This window comes from Ceratotherium simum, chromosome 7 (genome assembly GCF_057802395.1).
Source record: "Ceratotherium simum simum isolate JZ-2026a chromosome 7, ASM5780239v1, whole genome shotgun sequence".
Taxonomy (NCBI): domain Eukaryota; kingdom Metazoa; phylum Chordata; class Mammalia; order Perissodactyla; family Rhinocerotidae; genus Ceratotherium; species Ceratotherium simum.
The window spans coordinates 38,597,478-38,617,135 of NC_141906.1; the positions used below are offsets into that span (position 1 = coordinate 38,597,478).

At 35.4% G+C, this 19,658-nt stretch overlaps 1 protein-coding gene and 1 long non-coding RNA gene across 6 annotated transcripts in view; one reads left to right on the forward strand and one right to left on the reverse strand.

The window, feature by feature from the left end:
• PCF11 (PCF11 cleavage and polyadenylation factor subunit) overlaps positions 1 to 11,021 on the forward strand; it is a 24,677-nt gene extending 13,656 nt beyond the window's left edge. For 2 of the 4 annotated variants that reach the window (XM_004434049.3, XM_004434050.3), the window contains exons 9-16: positions 630 to 729; positions 4,116 to 4,235; positions 4,753 to 4,858; positions 7,101 to 7,284; positions 7,780 to 7,935; positions 8,342 to 8,434; positions 8,965 to 9,000; positions 9,923 to 11,021. In XM_004434049.3, coding sequence (XP_004434106.1) covers positions 630 to 729; positions 4,116 to 4,235; positions 4,753 to 4,858; positions 7,101 to 7,284; positions 7,780 to 7,935; positions 8,342 to 8,434; positions 8,965 to 9,000; positions 9,923 to 10,138 — 1,011 coding nt within the window. In that variant the 3' untranslated portion in view covers positions 10,139 to 11,021. The remainder of the gene's footprint in view (positions 1 to 629; positions 730 to 4,115; positions 4,236 to 4,752; positions 4,859 to 7,100; positions 7,285 to 7,779; positions 7,936 to 8,341; positions 8,435 to 8,964; positions 9,001 to 9,922) is intronic. The other 2 variants (XM_014790362.2, XM_087433528.1) reach the window with 1 other exon arrangement.
• On the reverse strand, positions 9,976 to 19,625 carry LOC147916647 (uncharacterized). 2 transcript variants are annotated; one of them, XR_015552707.1, is made up of 4 exons: positions 19,195 to 19,625; positions 17,922 to 18,035; positions 11,453 to 11,547; positions 10,038 to 10,097 (listed from the first exon to the last, which is right to left on the reverse strand). It is a non-coding gene; the product is annotated as an uncharacterized LOC147916647 (long non-coding RNA). The 2 variants fall into 2 exon arrangements; XR_015552706.1 differs by lacking the exon at positions 11,453 to 11,547 and having other exon boundaries at positions 9,976 to 10,097; positions 19,195 to 19,620.
• Between the last annotated feature and the right edge of the window lie 33 nt (positions 19,626 to 19,658).

The following is a 19,658-nucleotide window of genomic DNA, read 5'->3' on the forward strand; positions in this document are numbered from 1 at the left end:
AAGTCCTACCTCACTCTGGACTATGAATGTAGTATTTGTATGCCCGTACAGTACTTGTTTCATGACTTTTATTTTTTAACGTTCCCTTGATGTGTTTTAGAATCTACTTTGTAACCCAAAGTATGATGGCCAAGCAGGATGATCACAAAGGAGTTCAGATAGCTGGTTAAACCAGACTTTTGACGTCTGTGCAAAGGAGTCAGGTCAGGAGTTCTGGCTTCAGCTTTACTCCTAACTAGCCATTATGATTGTGTACAAGTCATGTGTTTGGATGTCAGTTCTTCTATTTGTAAAATAAGGGAAAGCACCTGCAAGGTAAAGTGATTTGTGTAAGGTCACACAGCTAGTTGTTGGCTACTTTATATTTGCGTGGTATCTTAAACTTCAAAGAAGCATCACATCTGTTCTCAGTTCCTTATAATTCTGTGAAACAGATAAGAGAAGGTGTTATTGTTCCTTGTTGTAGAAAGCCTAGAAGTGAAGTGACCCAGTCAAGTTATACTTGTAAATCTTTATTATCATAGAAACCAGACCTTATGATATCTGTGAATATTTTTATGTGATTAGAATGTTAAAGTTTTACTTAAAATATAGAAAAGATGTTCTTAAAACCAAGGTTTCTCTTAAAGGTTCTGACTGGTGTTGCTCAGCCAGTAGCTTTCGGCCAAGGACAACAATTTTTACCAGTTCATCCACAGAATCATGGAGCATTTGTTCAGAATCCTTCAGGTATGTACTTCCTGAACTTTGTGTTTTTCAAGAGACAAATAATTGATGTTTTGTTGAATAGCTACCTTGTTGATTTTAGAAAATGACAATTTTGAGAAGGCATATGCAATATAAAGAAATTTAATCAGGCTAGATATTTTGTTCCCTTTTTGAGTCTGTTTACGTTGTTGATGTGTATTCACACTGATCCTGTTTACAACTAGAAGTGGTTAGCCAGGACTTGTAGACCATGAAAAAAGAGGGAAGGAAACCTGTTGGGTGGAAGCTGGAGAGTAGGGTAGGAATATGATATTTGTGTTGAGGTAAAATGAAATAAATGACAAACCTCAGAAATCTCAATTATTTGATATTTTGAGTTTTTGTTTTGTGGTATGTGTGTGCGATGATCCAATAAACATTGAGTACTGGGAACATCGCCTTATAAAGTTGATTCATTCATATGTCTTTATGGGCACTCAAATAATAGTTGTACACAACATGTTAAAGGAGAAGTAGAGAAAAACTGTGATTCCCTAGCCAGGTCTCCTGATAAAGGTGATTGTTACTAAGGGGTGAGGCATAACAATATTGTTATGGATGCTGTAACAATATTGGATATGAGGGCTTTAAAAATGAATTTCAGTTTAAATGTGTGAATAAATGTCAAGTATATAAATTATGGTGATTTATAAAATAACTGCAAAGTTAATGTATTGAAACCAGCCCAACCAAATTGTAGTGGTACTTGCTTTATTTCTGAATCATTAAAACAGCCATCTTCAGAAACATGCTCTAGCATGGCACTATTCAATTTACAAATTTAGAGAGTTTTCCAAAACTTCTGAAGTAACTAGGGAAGTCCTAGCCAAGCTTTAGTTTATGCATTGGTTTTTAAACTATGTCATCACAAGAAATTCATTCAATAAATTTGAAAACTTTTTGTTTTTAATTTCTAGATTGACAATTAGTATTAATTAATATTTTTTTATGTTTTTTGTTGTCACTGTAATGAAAAAGGAAGGAAAGAATTTGGGATCTAAAATCAGAAGACCAGGGTTAGATGCTCCACTCTGCTACTCTGTAGGTGGGCAGGGTGTAAGCAATTATCCTCTCTGCGGTTCAGTTTCTGACTCTGTAGACAGGATATGATAAAAGTCAGTATTTGCCTGGGAATTTTTTTAAGAAAATCTAATGAGAGTCCAGTTGGTCCTCTGTATTATTGGGTTGGTATCCATGGATTCAACCAACCTCAGATCAAAGGCCTATGGTGGTTGTATCTACTGAACATGTACAGACTTTTTTTTCTTGTCATTATTCTCTAATCAATACAGTATAACAACTATTTACATAGCATTTACATTGTATTAGGTATTATAAGTAATCTAGAGACGATCTAAAGTATACAGGAGGATATGTGTAGGTTACATGCAAATACTACACCATTTTATATAAGGCACTTGGCCATCCTCGGATTTTGGTATCCTTGGGGTCCTGGAACCAATCCCCCGTGGATACCAACAGACGACTGTGTATGCAGAAGTACTTTGTAACTTGTAAAGTGCTATATTATTGTATTTTCCTTTAGAACTCAGTTTTTCTTGTTGAGTGGAGGATTTGTTGTATTGGGGTTGGTGAGATAGTGTGCAAAATTTTCTTTTTGGTGTGAGATGATATACAAAAACTGCAAATTTTCTTTTCGCATTTACAACCTTGGGGTGTATGTGTATGTATACAGGGCATAGCAGTGTCACAGGAGATCACATCTTATTTCCCTGGGTTGGAGGTATTGAATGAGATGTTACGTATGCCTTCCTTTTTTAAATTATACTTATTCTTAAAGGGATGTGAAAAGTATTCATTATTCTCTTCAGCTTCTCTCAAGGTTTCTTCTCTAAATTGAAAGTAAAAACATCCCTTTCCTAGTATACTGATGATTTGCTGTATGCTAGCCATTGTGCTAGGATAAATTTAATAAGGTTCCTTCTTCTAAGAGCTTTATAGTGTAGCGGAATCTATTGACATTTTTTTAACAAACACTGTGTGTAGTGCCAAACACCTCAGTGCCTTACAAATATTAATTCATTAAATTGTCATAACAACCTTAGGTAGGGACAGTTATTATTACCCTTTTACAGGTAAAGGAAACTGAGGCATAGAAAAGCAACTTGATCATGTCACACAACTAAAAAATCGCATTTCTAGTTAGAATCCCAAGAGTCTAGTTTCGTAGTTCATTCTCATGACAACTAAACCTGGCTGCCTGACACACATGTGAATAGCTAGTTATGACTGAGATATACAAAGAGTAATTTTAATGAAATGTAAATGTTAAATTAGTGTGTGAAATGCTATTGTAATTGACTAACTATTGAGGTTGATTTAGTCATTCATGTATTCAGACATTTCATTTCAATAGACATTAATTAGCTATTGTGTTCAAGGCATTGTGCTAAGTGTATACAGTATGCAATGATCAAGGGCAGGGATTATGTGTATTGTGGATGCAAATTGAATTTCTGTTATTAAGAGGAATTTTTAGTGGTTTAGAACTTTTTCTAGAGGTGTAGTAAGATGCATGATAGTGACATACAAATACATTAAAATATTGTTTTTATAGTTAAAGAGTTGTGATTATTAGAATAGTGCTTAGCAATATATATAATTGGATTGATTCCCCACCAATGAGCTTAAGGAGATTATTACCCTTGTCTCATTTATTCAAATTATTGAAGCTTTAGTAAGCCTAACACCTGTTCAGCAACAGCCTGAACTACTTTGCAAGGGCAGTAATTCAGCAAAGGTGAGAGGGGCAGGTATACTCAGCCACGTGGCTCATCTCCCTGCATTAGTTCCCCTGGGTAGTCATGGGGGGAAGCGGCGGGCAGGAGTATTTCCACTTCGGCTTTGGTTGTTATTTTTCCTAGAAATCTGTGGTAAGAGATGGTACTCTACTTCATCTATACAAAACTGCTTTTCCCAATATGGTTAGAAGATGAGGAATAGAAAATTAGGAAGGTGGGAAGCTGGATCTAGAGGTGGTGTTGTACTGCACAGAAGGAGCATGAAGCTTTCTGCTTTCTGTATTCTTCTTTTCTTTGGCATGGATTTAATTAGGCAAAAGTATGTAATACTGGATTTTTTAGATAATACATATGTCCTTATAAAGTATCAGTGTTTTCAGTGTTAGTTTTCAGTGTTTGTCCTAGAATATATTTTTAAGAGGTGATGATTTGCTGCCCTAAATGAAAAGTTCATTTTAGGAGCTTTTGAGATAATGCTCTCATTCTTAACAAGATTTTGTCAAATTTATTGTTGCTTGGACATCATGAAGAAAACTTTGAAAAATGCTTAGTATAATTTGCATCTTTAAGTTCTACTTTCATTTTAAGAGTGTTATTTTTTTAAAGGAGCCCTTCCTAAGGCATATCCTGATAATCATCTCAGTCAGGTGGATGTAAATGAGTTATTTTCAAAACTGCTAAAAACAGGAATTCTCAAATTATCCCAGCCTGATTCAGCTACAACACGTAAGTATGGTTTTGTACTTCATCTACAAAAAGCTTTATTAAGTTATAAAGATGTATGATGTGATATAATGATGTAAGTTATGATAAAAGTTCTTACAATAATTGAATTCTTAGGTATAGTTTTTATTTTTGCTTTTTGGATATCAAATATAATTGGTTTATAATGAACTTTTTAAATTTTCTACAATGGAACTATTATGTTTATAGTGGTCACTTTCATTTAACTAACATTCCTGCAAATATCATGTGCAGAATTTTTACTAGTTATTCTATATTAATTTAGCTTTTTAAAATAGTTTGAATATTAACGAAATAAAATTTCATTAAGATTGACTTTTAAGAGATCAGACCAAATATCACTTATCAAAATAATTAGGTTGCTTGGCCAGTAAATGTATGATCAGAAGCACTGAGTGGATAAGATGGGGTTCTCTATATGCTTATAACAATATAGTGTTCCCCTATAAAGAATACATGGAGAATGGTGTTGAGAAATTTATGTTTCTTTTCATTGAAGAAGTAAATGAAGTTGCTGCTCAGCCTCCCCCTGAAGAGGAGGAAGATCAAAATGAAGATCAGGATGTTCCAGATCTTACCAATTTCACAATTGAAGAATTGAAACAGTATGTACTCTAATTTTCTTTCTAATTTTTTAAGATAAAAGGGACAATGACTTTAATAACAATGGACATTGTTACTAGTGCTGTTCATTTTACTCCTCTTTTAAAATTTAGGAAGCCTGATTTCCTTTTTTTTTTGGTGAGGAAGAATGGCCTTGAGCTGACAATCTATTACCAATCCTCCTCTTTTTGCTGAGGAAGCTTGGCTCTGAGCTAACACCTGTGCCTCTCCTGCTATTTTATGTGTGGGGCACCTGCCACAGCATGGCTTGATAAGTGGTGTGTAGGTCCATGCCTGGGATCCGAACTGGCAAACCCCGGGCCGCCAAAGTGGAGTGCGCGAACTTAATCACTATGCCACTGGGCTGGCCCCTGATTTCTTTTTTTTAATGTAGTGAAATACATATACATAATGTAAGCTTTAGGAAGCCTATGTTTAAATCTAAAATATGACTGCTGCACAAGTATTTAGGCCAAAAGCCCACCCCAAAATTTCTATTTTTTTATATCTGTGTTACGTACAGCAAATATAGGGAGTTAAAGTGTTGATAGGGCCGGCCCTGTGGCTTGGTGGTTAAGTGCGCGCGCTGCGATGCTGGTGGCCCGGGTTCGGATCCCGGGTGCGCATCGAGGCACCACTTCTCCGTTCATCCTGAGGCTGAGTCCCACATACAGCAACTAGAAGGATGCTACGACACACAACTATCCACTGGGGCTTTGGGGGGAAAAAATAAAATAAATAAAATCTTAAAAAAAAAAAAAAAAAAAAAAAAAAAAAAATAAAGTGTTGATAATCACTCATGTCTTATTTTTATCTTCATTTTCTCGTAATCTTCATTATTTTTCCTGTTTTGATTTTCTTATGTTTTTGAAGTTAAGAAAATGAGATTTTTGTAGTCTAGTATTAAAAAAATTTTTTTAAAAATCTATTTTCATTTTATAAGTAACGCATGTTCGTTGTGGAAAATTAGAAAATACAAATAAAGTCAAGAAAATCAAATTACCTACAGTTCCCACTTTACTGATAACCACTGTTAACATTTAATGCATATCTTTTAATAATTTTCTATTGCCTATATTACTTATATAAAAAAACATTAAAGCTGCTTTATGGATTCACTATATCCTTATGAGTACTTTATAAAAAAAAATAGAACAGCTAATGGGTTTCACTTTTTTAAAGTCAATTTTTTTGTTCAAAGTAATACTTTCACATAGTTAAAGCTCTCTAATGAAAGGCTTATAATAAAAGATGGCATCCTTTTCTCTTAGTACTATTCCTCACCCAGAGGCAAAGATTTTTTTAACTCTTTTAACTATGGTTCCTTGGATTTACTTCTCTATTAAAAGATACATATTTTTCTGATTTATCATATGTCTTGATTTATCACATTTAGACAATCTCTTGACTTCCTGATAGTGAAGGTTTAGCTAGCTTTTTTACTATTCTACCAACTCCCTCATACAGTTATAAAACCATTTTTCATTAAATCGTTATTCAGTATTAATGTTATGACTCTAAATATTTATTTGTTTGCTGGCATACAAAGTATTAGTGTACTGTGCTTTGCTTTATTCTACTATTAAAAAAATTTTTCTTGGAGTTAATAACTGCCCTATTTGTTCATTTACTTGGTCTGTGTACCTATTTCTTTCCAAATAGGAAGCCCAGAATTTTAAAAACTGATTATTGCTGACCTCAGTTTCTCATTAGTCTTTTAATGTTTCTTTTTAGTTATCTGTACTATTATTATTTCTTCTGTACCTCTTTCGCTGTGTTTTAGACCAGTGTGGGGCAGTTGAGTTATTCAGAACTCCAAAGATCTGGAGAGGTGAAATCTAATTGTTCTGCCATATCCACCTGCCATGTCCATCTTGATACTGACCCTAATCTAAGAACAGGCCAACTATTGCCTTATTAATTAGCAGATGGTCATTCCATTTTTAGCTAGAAGGAAGTAAGTAACTGAGTCAGGCCTGTCAATAAGAGGAGATAGACTCCATGTTCCAAAATTCACTGAAGTTAAGGTAAAGAGAGTCAGTGACATACTGTTGGAGAATAACATTGATCTTTGGGTATTAACTGTTTCAGCCAACTTTTGGCTGAACCATTATTTTGTCACATAATAATGGCTTTACCATTACTAAAATATGGAAAACTGAAATATTTGTAACTGCCTTTTTTTTAAAGGCCCTTAAGCCACGTTACCAAAACTAAAGATTATTTGTGTGTTTTTCAAAATAGACGTTATGATAGTGTTATAAATCGACTGTACACTGGTATTCAGTGTTACTCTTGTGGAATGAGGTTTACAACATCACAGACAGATGTATACGCAGATCACTTGGATTGGCATTATCGGCAAAATAGAACTGAAAAAGATGTTAGCAGAAAAGTCACTCATAGACGTTGGTACTACAGTTTAACAGTAAGTAATCCATATGCCTCTGAACTATCTTTTAACCTTTAAATTATATCATTCTAAAAGTATATCAGTTTAAATTATTGCTGAGAGCTAACTTGGGAATTTTCTGAATAAAATTTGACCCCTAGAATATAAAAGCTTTTTTAAATAAAAGAAATTTTAAGAGTATGTATTTGCTTTTTGAGATTAGAGTAGGACACAAAGTTTTTCTACGTCTAAAATTCCAAGTTTCTGTGACTTAATTTGTTTTTTTTTGGTAAAAAATTTGTACATGGAATTTATCAGGTAATGGAAAATTAACATTAAGATCTTAATTGTTCATTAGTTGCTTTATGTTGTCTATTATGGGGTTCAAAGAGAAGCTATAATTTTAAATAATAAATATTAAAGCATATTGTAGAAGAATGTACCCTTATCTTTAAATGGCATTCTATTGAAGATATGCCTTAAAATTTAGAAACAAATGAAAATATTTTTCCTAAATCAACTCCTTTTAAGGACTGGATAGAATTTGAGGAAATAGCTGATCTAGAAGAACGTGCAAAGAGCCAGTTTTTTGAAAAGGTGCATGAAGAAGTTGTGCTCAAAACTCAGGAGGCTGCTAAAGAAAAGGAGTTCCAAAGTGTACCTGCTGGGCCAGCTGGAGCAGTTGAGGTAAGAGAAGAATATTAAATTTTCTGCCTCTGGTCATGCTCCTCACTTCCTTTAAGTAAATAATCATCAATATATCACTTTATTTACATCCTTTTTTTAGTGATTTTAAGATTTCTTGTAAGCTTTACTCTTCAAATTTACTCTTATGATCTCGCTTTGGGTTTCATAACCACTGTAGATACATAATATCAGTGACCAGCAGCAGTGAACCACTAACTGTTTTTGTGTGGAAGAATGTAAAATCCTTAGAACTTATTTTGTATCTGTATTATATATTGAACATTGTTAAAACTTTCAGAAAACACTTAGATTCCTTCCTCTACTTACCAAAATGTTTATATATTTTTATTTAGTGGGATTAGATGTGTTCTATTATGTAAATTTCATTTATATGATTCTATTTTAGAGTTGTGAAATCTGTCAAGAACAATTTGAACAATATTGGGATGAGGAGGAGGAGGAATGGCATTTAAAAAATGCGATTAGAGTGGATGGAAAGGTAATTTTCATTTCTTTATTACGGAAGTGTTAAGATTAGTGTTTTTGGTAGGGATAGCTCACGACTTAAGAAGAAAAATGTTAATTGTTTTTTGGTTTTAATAAAAAAGGTATTTCTAAGGTATTGGACTTCAGAGTCATAGTTTTTGAGTTGGAAGAGATCTTAGCAGTCATCTGGTTCTATACTCATTTTATATAAGAGGTTGCATAACTAGTTAATGATAAACCCAGGACTAGGTCTTCTGAATCTAGTCAGTCTTCTGCCTAAAACCACACTAGTTTGATTCTGAATTTATAATTCATCATCAAAATTACTGTCTTGAAAACATACCGTGTTATCTACTTAAATGTATAAAGCAAGTTTAAAGAGAAATGAGGATGAAAATTTTGTTTGTGGTGTGACCAAATGATTTTTCTTGCCTGTCTAAAGATAGCTGTCTTCTGGTTTAAATTAAAAAAGAAAATCTTATCAGAATAGCCATTAGGAATGAATATGCATGTGAATACATACTATTTTTTTTTTTGCTTTAGATTTATCATCCATCATGTTATGAAGATTATCAAAATGTAAGTTCTTTTTGGTTAGTGTTTCTCATTTACATTACTAAATTGTTTTTTAATTTTTTTACATCAGAGAAATAGTTTTAATCTTATTGAGCTGTTTTTATGTTTTGATGTAGCATTTAGATTGTTCACTAAATATTGGTGCTCAAATGATAGAATCTGATTTAAATTTTAAAATTTCTTTATCACTTGTACTCTATTCACTTGAATCTTGATGATGTCTTTTACTAGAACGCTAGGCCTAGAGAAATGTGAGGGAAACTAAAGAAGGATAATGATGAGAATAGGTTTCTTGAGTTAACGGGTTAGTATTTACTGCTTTTTTTTCTTACATACTCCACTCAACAATTTAATATAGGAATAATTTTTAAATGATCACACATGAAATCTAAAAAAGACATCAGTCTGTTAACTTGAGAATTTCAAATTTTCATATTCGTAAAGTGACCATTTTTTTAAACCAAACAATGGAACATATGGACTTTCAAAGAATATTTGTTCCACTGGGTTCAAGAGGCAGTTTGGAAGATATATTTATAGTCATCAAAAGACTAGACTTTCTAGGATGTTTTGATGGTTTGTGGGGATTTCAAAAAATCCTCAAGAGTATGTGCAATTAGGAGTCACAAAAATCCTACCATCTATGTGGGGTTAAATATAGAAGCACGTCTAAGCAACTTGTTTTGGCCTTACATCAGTTACTGCTTTTCTTTGTTCAGCTCATTGCTGAGTACATATTAAATGCTCGATATACATTTTATTATTTGTCTGCCTTTATGGCATGTTTTGTGGGAAAGCAGGTATTTCAGTTACATTCGTTATATGTATGTTTCTTCACGCACACAAAGGTCTTACAGAACTAAATGTCATTTAATGCGATACTTTTGGACTTGAATCAGTACTTATAGGGCTTTTCATTTTGTAGACGTCTTCATTTGATTGTACACCATCTCCCAGCAAGACACCAGTTGAAAACCCCTTGAACATTATGTTGAACATTGTCAAAAACGAATTGCAGGAACCCTGTGAAAGTCCCAAAGTTAAGGAAGAACAAATTGATACTCCACCAGCTTGTACAGAGGAAAGCATAGCAACACCCACTGAAATTAAAACAGAAAATGATACAGTTGAGTCAGTTTAAATAAAATGAGAAAGGTATGTTTTTCTTTTTTAAAAAAGCTGCTGTTGGATCTAGGTGAAGAATTTTTTATGTATATATAGACATATATCTATATAAATTGTCTAGCTGAGGCAGGGCCTTCAGCTATCATTTGGTTAATAAATACATTTTAGTATTTGCATTTCCTACTGCCTGCACAGTTTCAGGTGCTTGTTGTGTGAAAGTTCTGTAGATGTGTGCAAATTTAACAAAATGAAATTGTATGTGTAAAAATGTACGATTTTCACTTGCAAAACTGTAAATTATAAATAAAAAATATTTTTGCTATCCATGGAGTGTAATATTTATGCACACCATCAAATAAAGACAGTGTTTCTGTACTTTTTATTGGGTGAAAATGGCAACTTCAACATGATTTTTTTTCTAGTAGCTTCCCATGATCAAAGAAGCAAAGTCTGAAGTTTTATCCTTCAAAAGGGGGTTGTGAGAGCACTGCAGGACTTTTCTCAAATAGAAAAGCCAGATTTGAAAAATTTTTAAAAACGAAATAGAACATATTTGCATATATATATATCTCTCCAGCTATAGAGAACCATCCAGATGTCCATTTTTGAAAAGTATCTAATGAAGCAACTTTTATTCTTGAACTTGGACACTGATGTCATCAAACGATTAACAAATATATTTAAGTACTAAATGTGATTTTTTTTTTTAAATGACATTTTTCAAATTGTCAAATGATTTAATGCAGATGAACATATTTCTATTTTAAGTTACAGGGGAATCTGTAAGAATGTTCATTTGAAACATGGTTAACTTTTTTCCTTTGTTAGTTTTGACTGAATTAGATGGATACCATGAGATGTTAATATTCATACATGTAATAAATAGAATGATGAAGAAACTTCCAGTTTGTATCTCGTTATTTCTTGAATGGCTTTAGAATGTGACTTTTTTTTCTTATGTCTGTCTTTCATCATTGCTCTTTAAAACATGAACGGGGCACCTGCTATGAGCCAGGCATTCTGAGATGCAAGATTAACCATTCCTGCAATCTATTAGAGACAGGCATGTAAAATAATGAAAGTCATAGTTTGTTGAGCACCTACTTTGTGCTAGGCATTGGCACTCTTTTTACATTTATTTTCTTTGGTACTTACAAATAATCCTACATAGTAGATGGTATCCCCAGTTTACAGATGAAACTGAATCACACACTTAAAAAGTTGTATATCAAGAATGTGAACCTAGCTTTGCTTCATCTTATACTATTTCTGCAATTAAAAAAAAATACCCTAATATAATGCTAGGATAGAAACAGGCACATCAAACTACCTGGAGGTGGCTTAAGACAGACTTGATAGAGGTGGTCATATTTGAGTCTGTCTTGGAAGATAACTAGAAGTGAAGTCCATGTTGGTGGGAAGGGTCTATGGAGAATGAACAACAAATATAAAGGCTTGAAAACACTTCATGTGTATTCAAAATTAAATTTTATATGGTTAAAACCCAGTAACTTTGAATAGGTGGTTATGAAGAGTCTTCTTGGTCATGCTAAAGAATTTGTTCTACACCAATGACCATGGGAGCCACTAGAAATTTTAAACAGAAGTGACACCCTATCTGCATCTGATTTTTTTTTTTAAGAATTAACTGAATAGAGATTATCAAATGCAACAGAGAGGTCCAGTAAGAAAACTGGTAAGTGTCCACATGTGTAATAGCTGAACTTGTGAAGAACACTGTCACGGAAGAAATGCTGGGGTCTGAATCCAAAAATGTAGGCAAAATTTCCTGTTGTGCCTTCTTCTAGGGAGACCATCCATAGCTTTTATCATACACCTAAAAGTATGTTACAATCAAAAGGAAGGTGGGCCAGCCCCTGTGGCCTAATAGTTAAGTTCAGCGTGCTTTGCTTCTGCAGTCCAGGTTTGGTTCCCGGGCACGGACCCACACCACTCATCTGTCAGTGGCCATGCTGTGGCAGCAGCTCACATACCAAAAAAAGGAAGATTAGTAGCAGATGTTAGCTCAGAGTGAATCTTCCTCAGCCAAAAAACAAAAAAGTAAAAGGGGCAGGGGTGCCAGCCCGGTGGTGTGGAGGTTAAGTTTGCACACTCTGCTTCAGTGGCCCAGGGTTCGCGGGTTTGGATCCTGGGCACGGACCTACACCACTCATCAAGCTACGCTGTGGCAGCAACCCACATACAAAAAATACAGGAAGACTGCCACAGATGTTAGCTCAGGGCCAATCTTCCTCAAACAAAAAGAGGAGGATTGGCAACGGATGTTAGCTCAGGGCCAATCTTCCTCACCAAAAAAAAAAAAAAAAAAAAAGAAAAAAAAAGAAAAAGGCAGGCAACATTCAAACCTGCAAGTATATCAAGCATATCCACATAGAGGGAGAGAGTGAAGGACAACTCCCTGGGGAACAAACATTTAAAGACTTGTAGGTGAGAAGGAAGCACTATTGAAGAAGTAAAATAGGAAAACAGCAATAGGGAAAAAAGTTTCCAAGGATGGGTAGTCAACAAAGTCAAGGAAACGTGGAAAGATTGGAAATACTTGCTAACTATTGACTTATGACGAGTTGAGTAAGGTGGCCAATGGCAACTGCAATGGGTTGGGTGGGTGAGAGGTGACAAAATACTAGGTTACTCTGTTACGGGATTTAACTGGAGAGATTAGATTGTAGTTAGAATGAGACAAATAGGACAGACATTAGCATGTATGTTAAAAGGACCTCACTAGAGCGACAGGTTGAAGATAGAGATGATTGACAGGTCAGTCTCAGAGCTGGAACGAGATCAATAGCACAAGAGGAATTAGCTTTGGAATGGAAAAGGGACAGTACTTTCTCTGAGATGGTCACAGGTATTTAGTTGGAATTGAGAGTTCAATTCCTAATTTTTCTTTGAGGTAGGAGGCTGGATGTGGGATAGTGATTTAGATGAGTGTGTCCAAATTTGGCTGTGCATTAGAATCACAGTGAATGTTAAGAACAGACTGCTTATCTCTGGAAAGTCTCATTTAGTAGATTCTCATTCAAGGACACCTCTAATAATTAGGAAGCTCCATAGTTGATTCTAATGAACAGTGAGATCTGATAACTGATCTAGAAATCAGCAACACTGAATTTTAGCCCCAAAAGATAGAAAAGTAATAGTCAACACACACAATGTATTACACTGGAAAGTGCAGCAAGGAAGGTTGAAGGAAGCCTCAGGGAAGATGGAACATTGTCCTTTGAATTGAGTTGAAGTTTGTGAAAACCAATAAAAGGAACATTGTGTGATATATTTCCTAAATCTAGAAATTTCATTGTTTATACCCTCTTTACAATGTCCTGAGTGCCACATAATTTACCTAATTAAAACTTCTAACTTCCATGTTCTGGAAAATACTACAAAGTAATCTGTTATTCGGCTAAAAACGAAATAAGCTTTGAGGAGAAAAATAAGGACCTAATTATATACTAAAAATTTACAGGTTCTCATGTAACAGCTTAACCTAAAATAGAGAATTCTAGATTCTAGTGATATTTTCCTGGCTTTCTTTACAGCCTATTTAGGACCTAATAAATGCTTTCAGAGGTTTATACAAAATATTCAGGAAAATATAAGGAAGCATCTATGTCCACAAATAGAAAGATTAGCTGACTAAAGAGGAGGTACTATGGAGGTAGAAATGGAAAATCAGGCTATTATCAAGAACTAGCCCTGAACTTCCGTAGGAGTGGGAAGTTTTCTCCTAACTATATGGGGTCAGCTCCCTGAAATAATGGACACTGTTGGGCAGGTAGGGAAGAGCAAGTTAAAGAGCCAAAAAGCACCTGGGGGGTGCCCTAGTGAGGGTGTGGAGGTGCACCCCAAAGGAAGATCAAGAATGCCTGGGAAGCATGAGAAGTAGGTACATAGGCAGAAAGGAGTAGATACGATTACCAAAACCCACTTAATTCAATTTTTGCCCTGGAGTTGGCCCTCCTCCCTCCTCTGAAACTAGATGCAAAGACCTGATTTATAAAGGATTAAGGGGACATCCTGATTTATCACCCCACGTTGGAACAACTGAGGTAGAGGTAGAGGACTAGCCATTTTTACTAATTGGGACCATAAGCTTCCTACTCACAAAGAGTTCCAATTCTCTGGAATGCTGAGATGCCCACACACTTGTGTGTGTTCTGAAACTTGTTTCACTTGTCTCCCTTCATAGTCAGTCCCTCACTTACCTTGAAATCCTGTGCAATCTGGTTTTTACATCTTGACTATTTCATTACAATCGCTCTCCTCAGTATTATCAATGACTCCTTGCCAAAACCAGCGTGCTTTCCTTAGCCTCTTAATCTCTCCTGGCCCATGTACTCCTTTTATCTTTTTTTTTTTGTGAGGAAGATCAGCCCTGAGCTAACATCTGATGCTGATCCTCCTCTTTTTTTGCCAAGGAAGATTGGTCCTGCGCTAACACCTGTGCCCATGTTCCTCTACTTTATATGGGACACCGCCACAGCATGGCTTGACAAGCAGTGTATCAGCGTGCACCTGGGATCCGAACCCGCGAATCCTGGACCGCCGCAGCTGAGCGCACGCACTTAACCGCTTAAGCCACTGGGCCGGCCCCCCACGTACTCCTTCTTAAAAGTATCTAATTTTACTTTACATAACAGTGCATGTTTTCTTGTGCTTCTGTGTTTTTAGGAAGAATTAAAAACATTTAAAAATCAAATACAAGAAGTACAGAAAATAAAGTCTCCTTTTGCATCCTCTTTCTTGTTCTATAAAGTAACCGCTGAATTAAAAATTTGGTATAGATCCTGCTCAAACTTTGAAAAAAATACTTTTACAAAGTAATTTTTAAAAATTAAATGAGATCACATATGTATTGTTTTGCCTCTTTTTTTCATTTACTATATCTTACCAACTCTTTTCATGTTGATTAATACAAGCAGATCTGCATTTCTACCACTGAGTAATATTTCATATTATGAATGTAGCATAATTTAGCCATTCTTTCATTGATGGATATTCAAGTTTCTAATTATCCAGTAATTTCAGTGTTGCAATGACTATCCTAGTACATACATCTGAGCAAGTTATTTTGAAGATTTTACAACTGGATAGTTGCTGGTTCAAGGGTAACATATATTTATTTTGACAGATATTGCCAAATTGTCCTTTATGGGTCACACCAAATTAGTCTTTCACCAGCAGTGTTTTCAGAGTGCTTTGTTTAGCCATCCTCTTCCAACACTCATTATCTATTATCTTTTAGTTTTTATCATTGTGATGTGAAACAGCAGTCTTGATGAGTTAGAGTATCCCTTGTTGATTTGCTTTTGGCATTTTTATCACGTTTTTTGCTGATTAATTTTTCTATTGTCACTCTTTCTCACCGACTTAAATTTTTAGAAAATAATAAACATTAGGTCTTTCTCTGGTCTCAATCTCCTGGTAACATATCTTCTAGCTTTTTAAATGTTTATCTAGTAAATTTTTTTCTCTGTGGCCTCTAGGGCTTGTCTTTCTTATTAGGAAGGCCTTCCTAGGGTTTATAAAACAAATTTTCTGTATGTTCTTTGTATTTATGTTACTATCTTTAATTCTTCTGAAATTTTTACATATGAAAATACTGAAGAGCCTACGTTTCTCTATTTGAAATGCCACCACTATAATAAACATATACGTGGCGTTATTTCTGGCTTCTAGTTTGTTCCACTAATCTATTTGTCTAGCTCTGTTCCAATACCATCCTCTTTGAAATATTCTAGCTTTATAGTTCTGAAATGTATTTGGGTAAGTCCTCATTCTTTTTTCAAAAATGTTTTGGGGTTCATCTTGCACATTTATTCTTCCAGATAAACTTCAAAATCATCTTGCCAATTTCCACTAAAAATTACATTAGAATTTTTACTTGAAATGCAACAAATTTTTATAGTCTGTGGAGAATCATATTTTTATAACACTGAGCCTACTCATGTACGGGCAGAGCACGTCCTTCCACTTATTCGGATCTTCAGTAACATCCATTAATGAGGTTTTATGGTTTTTTTCATGTCAGTTTTACTCATTTCTTTTAGGTTTATTTTCACCTATCAAGAATTCACCTAGAATATTTCACCATTATTGCTAATGTGAATGAGATCTTCCAAAAATTGATTACTTCTAGTTTATAGGAAATCTTAATTGTGTGTTGCTCTGACAGCTTACCATCTTACTGAACTCTTTATTCTAATATTTAATATTTTACAGTTGTCTTAGATTTTCCAGGTAAAAAATGCTATCATTTGTCTTAATTTCCTTCTTTCCAGTTTCATACCTTATTTATCTTGCTTATTATTATTACAATGGGTCCAAAATTCTCAGAACAATGCTGAATTATAGGAATGATAGCAGATAACCTGAACCATGACATTAAGTGTGCTATTTATTTCTGGTTGATACCTTTCATCCAGTTAAACAAACTTCCTTTTATTACTTGCTGAATATGAATTTTATTTTCTTCTTTTTTTTTTGTGAGGAAGATCACCCCTGAGCTAACACCTTACGCCAATCCTCTTTTTGCCGAGGAAGACTGGCCCTGGGCTAACATCTGTGCCCATCTTCCTCTACTTTATATGGGACGCCAACACGGCGTGGCTTGATGAGCAGTGCATTGGTCCGTGCCCGGAATCCGAACCTACGAACCCCAGGCCGCTGAAGCAGAGCATGTGCACTTAACCACTACGTCACGGAGCCGGCCCCTATTTTCTTCTTTTTGAATCGGTAACAGATGCTAATTTTTCAAGTACTTTTTTAGTATCAATTAAGATCATACAGTTTTTTCCCTTTATCTATTAACACAGGCCATTTTCATTACTGTATTGTCTAATGTTGCCCCATCCTTGTACTGGCAGGATAAATCCAACTTGGTTATCACATTATTCTCTAAACTCACTGCTGGCTTCATAGTTTCTTTAGGATTTTTTCATGTATATTCATAAGTAAGAATGTGCTATGAGTTTTTTTTCACTATCCTTGTTTAGATTCTGTTAGTGTTATGCTACCTTCATAGATGTAAAGTACTCCAGTCTTCTCTATGCTTTGTTCCTGGTGGCTTTTGTCATGGATACATATGGCATTCTTTTATGATAATCAGTTTATTAAGGTTTCCTAACTCTCGAAGCCAATCTTTTGAAATTTATACTTTCCTAGAAAATTGTGCAAGTCAATTTTCAAGATTATTAGTATAAGTTTACACTAAATAATTCACTTTTGATTTTCAAAGTCCCTCATATCTGCAATGTTTTGTTTCCTCTCCTTTTCTTCCTCAGATTTGCTATCTATTTATTGTTCTTTTCAAACATCCAACTATTATTATGATTGATTTTCTTTTCTATTTCATTAATTTGTTTTTTTTTTTTTGTGAGGAGGACTAGCCCTGAGCTAACATCTGATGCCAATCCTCCCCTTTTTTTCTTGAGGAAGATTGGCCCTGAGCTAACATCCGCGTTAGCTTTGTATGGGACGCCGCCACAGCATGGCTGACAAGTGGTGTGTCGGTGTGCGCCCAGGATCCGAACCTGCGAACCCGGGCCGCCGAAGCGGAGCGTGTGCACTTAACTGCTTGCGCCACCAGGCCGGCCCCAATTTCTGCTTTTATTTTTAATTCCTTGGAACTTTATTTTGAGAGATTTTACTTTCTCTGCTTCTCTATCTGTTTCTGTTTCCTTTTCTGATCCTTCCCGCCATTTTTGTATCCTTCAAGGATGTGCTGCCTCATTCTCTCAGTGAGTTTATCCATACAACATAGCAAAAAATAAAGCCTTTACCATTATTATATAAGTGGCTACAAGCACTGTATTAATTTGGAGTCAGTCATAATGGGTTCCAACTCTGCACCTCCTATTTATGTGATCTTGGCCAAATCTGAGCAGTTTCTTCATCTGTAAAAATAGAAATAATAATACAGATTAAGTTTGAAACTATTTGCAAATCATTTAACATAGAAACTGGCCCATACTAATAATTCAATACATGTCTGGTAAGACAAAAGGTCTCAGTTGCCCCATTTCTAAAGACAAGGAGACTGGGATGACTAATCTCAAATTCCCTTCCAACTGTGAAAAACTTTCCTTTCAGCCTTTCAGTTCACCAACTAGAAAATAAACCCATCAACTCACCCACTCACCAGTTACTAAGCCCTTTCCCTTGAACTAAGTATTCTAGATGTTAGGAACACCAAGATGAACAATGATACAGTGCCTACCTTCCAGAAGCTCAGAGTCCTTATAGAGAAGGAGTGAGGATCAACTGTTAAATATAGGTAATTATAACACAATATGATAAGTGGTCTAATAAAGGCTGTGGGAGTTCAGAGACTTTGAGGAGTATGTGCAGCAAAAGTAAAGATCTAGGTTGGAAACCTAATTCAGGTACTTACTACTTACTAGCTGTGTATCCTTGGGCAATTAACTTTGGTGCTTTATTTCTCTATCTGTAAAAAGGAACAGTAATACTATCTGGGTACGTTATATTAAGGATTAAATAAGAAAACTAACATAAAGCACTTAGTACAGTGCCAGATTCATCATATAAACTCAACACAGCAGTTATCACTATAATTAATATTACAAGATGCCATGTAGTTAAAGAAAAACAATTTACTGTGCTTCAAGAGAGGAAAGGTAGGGTCAGGGGAATTTCCCAAACGTGTTCACAAAACCAAACCTGTGGAAAGGCAATAAGGAGAGAAAAAAACAGAGTGAGAGAGGAATTAGGGTGGGTGATGCCCTTGGAGGACAGAGAATTCTAATTTTTCTATTCTCAGCTTCTAGCACAAAATCTGACCCATATATTTGTAATAAACAGTGAATGGAAGAATACCTTAAGCAATAGGCTTGGAGAAAAAGATCTGGGCCAAACTGTTGAAAGTAAACATTTTACAGCGAAAGGAACCTAGGATTTGGAGTTAGAAGATCTGACACAGCCTTCCGACTAATGACCTGTGTTTTTATACTGGCTCTATAACTTACCCGCCGTTTGGCCTTAGCAAATTACTGATACCTTGAATTTCCTCACCTGTGAAATGGGGATAACACCTACCTTACAAAATTACTGTGAGAATTAAGTACCAAGCGATTATCAAAGAGGTTGGCACTAGTAAACACTCAACAATGATAGCGGCTGCAGCTGCTAACTTCTCCTTTAGGTCTTTCTCCACACTTGTGAAATAATGGTAAAAACAGATGTTCTCCAACGATCCAACTGGCAGTGAAAAATTACACTAGGTTTGCCAAGGACGAAAGGCCCCGCCCGGTCCGCGCCACGCAGGTCACCTACGCAGACTGCAATCCTGGAGCCTCCCCTGCGTCGCTGAGTCACGGAGGGCGCCATCGGTGCCAGGCGGTTACAGAGACGGGGCCTAGATATGCTGGGTGCGAGACCGAACGCAAGCTCACCCAAAACCAGCCTGCACCGCCATCCGATTTCTCTAGAGGCGAAGCCTTGGAAAAGGTGAAGGAAGAGAAGCCGGAAGTGACGCAAAGCCGCGAGGAACAGGAAATGAG